This window comes from Scleropages formosus, unplaced genomic scaffold (assembly GCF_900964775.1).
Source record: "Scleropages formosus unplaced genomic scaffold, fSclFor1.1, whole genome shotgun sequence".
Taxonomy (NCBI): Eukaryota; Metazoa; Chordata; class Actinopteri; order Osteoglossiformes; family Osteoglossidae; genus Scleropages; species Scleropages formosus.
The window spans coordinates 159,207-169,129 of NW_021641040.1; the positions used below are offsets into that span (position 1 = coordinate 159,207).

At 44.5% G+C, this 9,923-nt stretch overlaps 1 protein-coding gene across 1 annotated transcript; it reads left to right on the forward strand.

Moving 5' to 3' along the window:
- Positions 1-4,132: 4,132 nt before the first annotated feature.
- Positions 4,133-7,440, forward strand: LOC114909700 (cyclin-dependent kinase 6-like). Its single transcript, XM_029249525.1, has 7 exons — positions 4,133-4,696; positions 5,364-5,496; positions 5,902-6,069; positions 6,292-6,401; positions 6,497-6,547; positions 6,754-6,886; positions 7,363-7,440. Exons 1-7 carry the CDS (start codon positions 4,482-4,484, stop codon positions 7,438-7,440), a joined length of 888 nt encoding a protein of 295 aa, XP_029105358.1. The 5' UTR covers positions 4,133-4,481.
- The last annotated feature ends 2,483 nt before the right edge of the window (positions 7,441-9,923 follow it).

The window sequence follows — 9,923 nt, forward strand, 5'->3', positions numbered from 1 at the left end:
GAGGCATACGCAGTCCCGGGACCAGAGTGCTACAACCTCGGCAGAGTGGTTGGGGGAAGAGATGTTCTGCCATTTCAGAGCACCGGAGGAGCTGCACAATGACCAGGGCAGAAACTTTGAGTCACAGGTCATGAAAGAGGTGTGTGATCGGCTGGGGGGGGTGCAGAAGACGTGCACCATGCCCCTTCACCTGCAGAGCGATGGTCTGGTGGAGCGTTTCAACTGGACGTTCATCACATAGTTGTCTGCGCTCACCTCCCGACATCAGCGTGACTGCGAAAGACACCTGCCTCTGGTCCTGTGGACATGCCACTCTGCTGTCGAGGAGTCTACTGGCTGCACCCCCCGCCCTGCTTATGTTCGGATGCGAGCTGAGGACTCTGTTGGACTTAGCTTTCAGCAGCCCCCTGGAGCCTGAGATGAGGGGTGAACCAAGCCCGGAGTACCTTTGGCAACTGCAGCAACTGCAACCCTGCACACTTTCACAAGGTGCCATCTGACAGAGGCGGGGGGCGGCAGAAGTGGGCATACAACATACAGTATCACGGGTGCCCCCTGGCCCCAGGAGATCAAGTGTGGGTCTACAACCCCCTGAGGAAACGCAGGCTTTGCCCTAAGTTCATGGACAGCTGAGTAGGTCCCAGCGTCATCCTGGACCAGCTGTCAGATCTTTGTCGAGCCCCAGAAGAACTCAAGTTCCTCTTCTCTTGACCAAGGCCTTATACAAGGCCCTGTGCTTAAGGAGGGTCTCTGCCTCGACCCTGGCCGCCGTGGTCTTACTCCACTTTACAGCATGGCTGTAATGAGCGGTCCATGTCGCGGCATTTGGCCTGGTGTTGGACCAGGACTTCATCAACTTGCATCGGAAGGGCCAACCAAAGACGCACAAAGTACTGGTGGGGATGCTGGATCGGAGCTGCCAGTCGGTTAAATAACTTTTGAAAATGTCCTTTGTAAGGGCTTTCTGTATTGTGCGAGGCAAGGGGTGCACCTGCACAAGGTAGAGCAACGTGGAGAGGATGTCCACCTTCAGCACAAATGTTTTCCCTATTAAGGAGAGGCATATTGTCCTCCACAAACCCATTTTCCGCCTGGCTTTAGTCAAACGTTTTAATCTGAGAAAGGGAAAAAAAAAGTATATGGAGAAAGAGAGGCACAGCACCTTGTAGCATTGACCCAGCTCTTTGACTCAAGCTCAGTGTGTGTGGATTTTGCGTGTTCTCCCCATATTCCTTTAAGTTTTCTCTGGGTGCTCTGGTTTCCTCCATCACTCTAAAGATGTGTTTCAGCTCATCTGATGTCTCTACATTGCCCTACATGTGTGTGATTGCCTTGTGTCCCATCCAGGGTGGAAATGGTCCACTTCTGTCCATTTTAAAGAACATGATTCTGCACGCTGTAGCCTACTGTTGTGCGCTCAGTGTGTGAGGAGCAGTCATTTGCCACCTCGGCTGGCATGAGGGTGTGTCCTTACTCTTCAGGCACCACGGAGCCCCTGCATGAAGGTAATGAATTTGCAGAAGGTTACAGTCCATACATTTGGATGGAGACAATGACAGCACCTGGCTGTAATTCATGTATAATAATTAAAGGCGTCAATGCCGAAGCAGCCTTACGTGCGTGATGCATATAACTCATGTAAGTGTGTGGAGCTTTGCGCACACTGACACACAGTGCACATTTTTTATTTGCGCTGTTAATTTATTTATTTAATTTCTTTATTATTTTTTTCTTCATTATTCCTCGCGGGGGGGTGCGGTGGTGCAGTGGGTTAGACCGCAGTCCTGCTCTCCGGTGGGTCTGGGGTTCGAGTCCCTCTTGGGGTGCCTTGCAACGGACTGGCGTCCCGTCCTGGGTGTGTCCCCCCCCCGGCCTTACGCCCTGTGTGTTGCCGGGTAGGCTCCGGTTCCCCGTGACCCCGTATGGGACAAGCGGTTCTGAAAATGTGTGTGTGTGTGTGTGTGTGTGTGTGTGTGTGTGTATTCCTCGCAGAGCGGGAGCGTCCGGCCACGTGAGCTTGCACCGCGCGTGTGCAGCCCATGTTCATAAACGGTGTCATTCGATGGCTTGACCTTCGTTGGAAAGAAAGTGAGCGTGACACGAATTAAACGTGAGTAGAAAAATGCAGCATACAGTCAAACTGGGCCAAGAGACAGCTGCTTTACCACTGGTTATTGCACTTGTACTATTACTTTAGTTCGCTTTTATTGCCCATTCATATACGAGAAGTACTTTACAAATAAACGCAATTACTGCAGAGGTCTCTGCAGCGCTTCCAGAAGTTTCTGACACACGTGCCAGCGCAAAGTGGGGTCAAATAAGCGCACTGGCCTGGGAGCGTGTGATAAATAATAAATTTGCATTTATTGAAAGTCAAGTTTCACTTGTCGCATACATACAACTATCCTTAGTACGACGTGCAGTGAAATGCTTTTTTCCGACTGTCCGTAATACGGACTAATAACACACACACACACACACACACACACACTTTCTGAACCGCTTGTCCCATGTGGCGTCGCGGGGAACCGGAGCCTAACCCGGCAACTCAGGGCATAGGGCCAGCGGGGGAGGGGACACACCCAGGACAGGACGCCAGTCCGTCGCAAGGCACCCCAAGCGGGACTCGAACCCCAGACCCACTGAAGAGCAGGACCCAATCCAGCCCACTGCACCACCAGGCCCCTAGTATAACATACATAAAGTAAGATAAAAGTATAATAGTAAAATAAAAATATACACACACACACACACACACACACACACACACACACACACACACACATTTTCAGAACCGCTTGTCCCATACGGGGTCACGGGGAACCGGAGCCTACCCGGGAACACAGGGGCGTAAGGCCAGAGGGGGAGGGGACACACCCAGGACAGGACGCCAGTCCGTCGCAAGGCACCCCAAGCGGGACTCGAACCCCAGACCCACTGAAGAGCAGGACCCAGTCCAGCCCACTGCACCACCAGGCCCCTAGTATAACATACATAAAGTAAGATAAAAGTATAATAGTAAAATAAAAATATAGTGATCTAAAAATGTAGAATAACAAAAATATAATAAAAATGTATTATAAATATGCTGTAATAGGACCAAGGGGAGCTTAAATAGCTCTGTGTAAATAGTTATTACTACTGTTCATGTCTGTACATAGTGTGGTATTCTGTTATGATTGGTTGTCTTATCGTTTAAGTGCAGTTTGCCACGAGGGGGATTCTGGGGGGGTTTAGAGGTGGCACCTCAACCGTCGGGGGTGGCAGGGGCCCTCGGAGTGATTTAGGGGGACTCTCCAGTGTTAAGCGGTACTGTTTGTGGTGTCTTTGTTAAAACTACTCAAAAGACATGAAGTTGGGGGACAGTCGTTTTAAGTCTGTTGGTGTGGAGAAGACATGGGTCGGTTATATTTTTTTGAAGCCAGAAAGGGGATTGTTATGGGAAAGACTTTGTCTTGACAATGTATTTTATGTAATGGTTGCTTAGTGATTTTGTTGACCTACTGTAGGAAAATAGTGTTGGGTTTGTTTGATTGTGGATTTTTAATGTATTGTTTTGGTTGTGTGTATTATTATTATTGATAACTTTATTAAATAAAGTTTGGAAAAAAAAAAGACATGAAGTTTTATACTGCAACTTAAAAGTGTTTTATGTGTTTTGAAGGATTTATGTGACATGATGACTTGGGTTGAGCTGGTATTGGGGGACAGTCCTTTCGTGGATATGTTTGTGTGGGGAAGACATAGGTCAGTTATATTTTTTGAAACCAGGAAGGGGGATTGTTATGGGAAAGACTTTGTCACTGTCTTGATAATGTATTTTATGTAATGGCTATTTAGTAAGTTTTGTTGACCAACTGTAGGAAAAATGGTTTTGGGTTTGTTTGACTGTGGATTTTTTGATGTTTGTTTTTGGTTGTGTATTTTATTGATCACTTTATTAAATAAGGTTTAATTAAAAAAAAAAAAAAAAAAAAATGACTTCATCTAGATGTTTGACTGCTAGGCCATATTAAGTCTTATTTATCCTGTTATGTTATAGTTCGTAGGTGCTGCCTTGCCATCAAAACATGCAGTAAATTAGTCATTTTAGTACTCTACAGCTGTTTCAGAACAAAAGATAGCAAATGCTGACCAGTTTTGACTCTTCCCGGTTGTTTTTCTTGGGTTAGCCTCAGTCTGTTTACCAGTGGTAATTTTTTTGTCAGGCTGAGATGTTTAAAATTGAGTGGAAAACCTAGGTAGTTTGTATTAAAATATTAATGTGTGCAGCCCTGATTGCTTATTTGTTAAACTGTTGAACTTCAGATTCAAGTACAGTCACTGGTGCAATCTTGGGAACAAGTTGAGAATTTAATTCATTTAGCAGGAGCTTTTCTTCACAGCAACATACCTCTTACAAAAAGTACAATTTGTGCACTCAGTAATGTGGAGTAACACTAATGTGCTTGTGACCCCATGCCGAGGTGTAAGGGTACAGCATGGAGGCCGGCCGCTACGAGGTCCTGGCTGCTGTGGGTGAGGGCGCCTCCGGACGCGTGTTCAAGGCACGCGAGACCGGCGGCTGCCAGCGCCTCGTGGCCCTCAAGAAGGTCAGGGTCCTCGAGCAGATGGAGGAAGGCGTGCCTGCCTTCGTGATCCGCGAGGTGGGACTGCTGCGCAAGTTGGAGGCCTTCGACCACCCCAACGTGGTCAAGTAAATCGAAAAACCCTCCTCATAGATGTTTTTATTGTCATGTTTGTTGTTAATAATAATAATAATAATAATAATAATAAGAATAAGAATAAGAATAAGAATATAAATAATTTTCATTATTTATCATTTAACTTCTGCTCCGTGTGATTTACAATGTTGAATAATCCAACTTGATTCATTTACACAGCTAGGTATTCTTGGTTCATTCAAGGTAGGTACCTTGGTCGAGCCTATTAAAGCAGGAGAATTGATTCGGACCTGGGACCTTAGCATTGCAGGGAAACGGCCCTAACAATTACATGACCTGCTCACCACACATTACCATTTTCTGGGTTATATTTGCAGGTTATGTGAACCCTGTTGTAACCTGTAGGTTGTTTCTTCAAGCCCCACTTGGTGCTATTGCTGCAGTACTCTTGATCAAAGTATTTACTCTGAACTGACCTGCAAAAATACATGAGTGCTGTATCAGTGTATACATATTACAAGTCATTATGGATAATATTATAGTACAGTATAGTAGTAATACAGCAAAGTATTACTGCCCTGTTTCTGGACAGTTAAAACCAGCTGTTGATCTCTGAGTGTAAGTAGAGCTCTTTTCTATTTGTTTATTCAGGGTAAGGCTGAGTTCTAAATTTATTAATTCATATTACTTGTTTTCTAGGTTATTAGATGTTTCAGTTGAAGTCGAAAATCAGACCCCAGAGCTGACTTTAGTGTTTGAATATGTTGATCAAGATTTGTGTGCATTTCTTGCCTCGGTAGCAGAGACTGGTCTCAGCAGGGGGAAAATTAAGGTGAGATGTCCTTTTTGTCATAGTCCATGCAATATCAACTGTTAAACCTTTGATCCACAATAGTTTATGTCATTAATGTAGTTACCCATGTAATTTTCTGAAAACCATTATGTTATGTGAATTCAGTCTCCGTTATGTTAATACTGTTGTATTTTTTCATTTAGCTGATGCTTTTCTCCAAAGTGACTGAGGTTTTCATACTAAGCTACTACCATTATTTACTCATTTATACACATTTCATTTTTAAAAACAAAAAAAGCTTACACACTCATGCACCTACATGGCTATGATTTGATTTACTGCACAGGTTTGGATCAGCCTGTCAGTTGGTACAGGTGTCCCTCCAGTTTCCTCCTTTCTGTAAAAGAAAAAGGTGTCCCCATGTATCTCCTCCTGTCCTCGCAGGACATAATGTTACAGCTGCTGCGAGGCCTAGACTTCCTTCACACCAACATGCTGGTGCACCGAGACCTGAAGCCGCAAAATGTGCTGGTCAGCAGCCACGGTGAGATCAAGATTGCGGATTTTGGTCTGGCGCGGATCTACAGCCACCACATGGCTCTCACGCCCATCGTAAGTCTGCACTGACTGGATCCTGACATGCTAGTGTTTTAACCCTAACAATTTGTACAAGTGAATATGTCACTGGACAGAAACTAAACTAAGTATTCTGCCTCCTAAACCCATCACCCTGTAATAAATTCATAACAAAGTCCTGTGGTCTTATGCAGCCTGACACATTCTTTGCTGTTCTCTAGATGATGACATCACTTCCTGTGGGTATGTGCTCCTCAGGTGGTGACCCTGTGGTACAGAGCTCCGGAGGTCCTGCTACACTTCGGCTACATGTCCTCCGTGGACATGTGGAGCACTGGCTGCATCTTCGCTGAGCTCTTCCTCCTCAGGTAGGGAGAGCACAGTAAACCACTGTACACCCCCCGCTGCATCACGGAGACACGCTTGCGTGTAACACACATCTGGCTGCACTTCTTTTTGGCAGACCCTTGTTTTGCGGCTATTCTGACATACAGCAGCTCCAGAAAATCATAGAGTAAGTCACTACATGTCCTCTTTAATAGTGAGATGATTTCATGGTCAGCGATGCTTTGTAGCTTTGCAGGCTGGGGGTATCAATGCTTACAGAGTAACTTAGGGTTAAATTGGGTTAAGGTTAAGAGTCACATTGCGTTAAGGTTAGAGTCAAATTAGGTGTTCCCAGATAGCTCGAGTGTGTAACTCTTCCTTGTTGGTCCTCAGTGTGATCGGCCTGCCTGCACAGGAGGACTGGCCTACCGAGAGCCCCATCCCGTACCCTGCCAACTGGAAGAGTGGTAATACCTTAAATCAGCTGCTGCCGAACTTGCACCAGGAAGAGAGGGACCTGCTCTTGGTAAGTTTTAATGGATGCGAGTCTTGCAATAGTGTGTAAAGTAGGAGATGGAAGTATTTTTTTTTTGGAAATTGGAGCAATGGTCTTCCTATTAGTGAACTGGTCACTGATTGACGGTACTTTGGGATTGGCATATCCACATCTACACTCCTTGGGATGTTGGTGAAATGCCCTGTTGGATTCTGAGTTAATGAGAATGACTTTGTTTCTAAATCAGAATTCACAGCCCGTTCCTGCCAGGGTGTGATGGGGGGAACCAGTTTAAAGGCAGCTGGAATACCTCACTAGCCCAGCGCTGTGAGAAAAGGCTAAATTGGTAACAGTCCATTTAATCGAGGGCCCAAGTTCTGGACTGGAGATCCCGATGTACTGTAAGCCACGAGAAGCAGGCTTGAGGACCACTGCAGGGATACAGGTTTCTTTGCAGGGGTGTGTTGGAACAGGGGATTGACTGTGTTTTGTCGGTGTGCCCACAGCAGTTTCTGGTCTTTAACCCATCCAAGCGTGTCTCAGCCTTTGAGGCTTTGAGACACACCTTCCTGGCTGAGCAGTAGCACCGCTACCCAGGGACCCTATGGCTGCTGAAGAGCTGGCGGAATAACGATTAATTCATGGCGGTACCTTCGCTCGAAAGAGATGAGGACTGTTGCCAGTTGTTCACTTCAATAAGTGATAAGTGTTATTTCCTTTCTTCCTTTCTGAATGTGTCAGTTTTTACTTGAGGGCAGAAGATTCACATCCTACCTGTGTTCATCTCAGAGATGTGCAACATGACGGTAACTGGTACTGTTCCAGAGTTTAGGTGCTCAATATCTAAAGGTGTGCCCGCCTACTGGGGTCTTACTGATCAGAGGTACCAACTTAGATTTTCTGAAATGGCCCAACATTTCTTAAGATGACATTGTAGCATGCTGTGCTCTGGGTATGGATGGGGCAAAGAAGGGCGCACAGAAGGCGTTCATTCGGAACGTTTATTGGAACACCAACAGGCAGTGAGAGATTTTTTCTTTCATTTTCCTATGGATCAGAATGGATTACTAGCCCACCGAAGGTGTCTGGCTCCACACACTGTCCAATTCAACAGGTAAAAATTTCTTCATTCATCATTTCCGGTTACTAAACTCTTTATTGAATAAATAAATCCCAAAAACTGTCAAATTCAAGTTTTGTCACGTACACAACCATACTTAGTACAACGTGCAGTGAAATGCTTTTCCGACTGTCCATGGTACATACTCATAGTAAGATAAAAATACACACACACACACACACACACAGTTCCACCGTGCCCCCCCCCCCAAATAAAATAGCAATTAAAATCATACTACAGGAAAAAAAGAAATATAATGAAAATATAATAGAAATGAACAGAAGAAGAATAATATGTATGAGGGGACATATACAAAACATATGTATTCAAGTATGTGAACAAAGTGAATGTAACTCCAATATTAAAGATTAAATCAGAAAAAAGTACGTGTGCAATGTTGTGCAAAAAAAAGCTATGCAATATTCGGCTGAGGTAGTGATTATTGTTTATTCAAGTATAGTCTCTACTCCATGGTGCTTTCCTGGTCAAGAGCCCGGATGGCCTGTGGGAAGAAGCTCCTCCTCATTCTCTCTGTGTTGGCCTTCAGGAAACAAAAGTGCTTCCCTGTCTGCAGCAGGGTGAAAAGTTAGTTTTTCACATCTCCTCAAGTTTTATGCCGTTATTTTTTTTGCATCAGTCATTTTTCTTTTGCACTTAAATGGGAGTTGTAGCATAAGCATACAAATGTTATTGCTGCACAGAAGTGTTATTGTTGCTGCTGACTTGCAACACACACACACAGACTTCAGTTGCTCATCCTCCAGTAGATCAGAGAGCAGCTTCACTCCTGAGTCTCCTGGGTGATTGTAGCTCAGATCCAGTTCTCTCAGGTGTGAACAGGGCTTTGAACGCAGAGCTGAAGCCAGAGAAGCGCAGCCTCTCTCTGTGACACAACAGCCAGAGAGTCTCTTACATCTGTCACATACACATTAAACACTTCATTCTCCCTGATACACACTTCAATGGTCACTTACCCTGTTTATTTCCCAGTAGTTCTGACCTTAGTATCTCCAGTTTACAGTGTTTGTTCCCAAGTCAAGCAGAGAGTATCTTCACTCCTAAATCTTGCAGGTCATTGTCACTCAGGTGTGAACAGGAGTTTGCGGTGAGAACTGAGGCCAGAGCTTCACAGGATCGCTCTGTTAGTCCACACTGGTTCAGCCTTAACAAGACAATATTTGGACAGATATTTTATGCCAAAAATATTTAATTTATGAAGTATTGGAAGTTTACACATCTGCAAGGTGCCTCGTTATGTTATACTGTTTCCTTAATTTAAACATTCACTTTCAGAAAATTAAGTTCCAAAATTTAGATTGACAATTAGAAACATTAAAAAAAAGATAACATTTGGGACATTTTTGGGAAAGAAAGTACTGCATTCATTTACAAAGAAATGGATTTGTATTTTACTGTTAGTTCCTTATGACTAATCTGAACTACCATTAGACCAGAGTACTTATAGAGCTGTTCTGGAGACCTTGACCACTGGCAGCAGCCTCAGAAGGCCTTCCTCTGATCTGATGTATTTCTTCAGATCAAACACGTCCAGTTCCTTGTCTGACATCAGTAACACAAAGGCCAGAGCTGACCACTGTTCAGGTGAGAGGTGTTTGGCTGAAAGATTTCCTGAGCTCAGGTAACCTTGGACTTCCTCCACTAGACAATTGTCATTGAGTTCATTAAGACAGTGGAGTAGATTGATGGTTCTCCTCTTCTTGATGTACTGTACTGTCTTGTCAGTATCAAATGATCTGATTCTTCTCTTTGTAAGAAGCCGTTGTAACAGACTCTGACTGGAATCCATTGAAAGGTTAAGAAGGAAGTGGAGATAGAGGTCGAAGTGTCCCTTCTTGCTCTGTAAGGCCTGATCCACTGAATTGTTCAGAAATTCAGACCAAGTTTCTCTTTGGTTTGCAGTTTGTTCAAAAACACTGGGTTTTTTGT

Coding starts and splice junctions, on each gene's coding strand:
- LOC114909700 (XM_029249525.1), top strand. CDS start 4,482: ATGGAGGCCGGCCGCTACGAGGTCCTGGCTGCTGTGGGTGAGGGCGCC. Junction 4,697..5,363: donor GACCACCCCAACGTGGTCAA/GTAAATCGAAAA, acceptor CTTGTTTTCTAG/GTTATTAGATGTTTCAGTTG. Junction 6,548..6,753: donor CAGCTCCAGAAAATCATAGA/GTAAGTCACTAC, acceptor GTTGGTCCTCAG/TGTGATCGGCCTGCCTGCAC.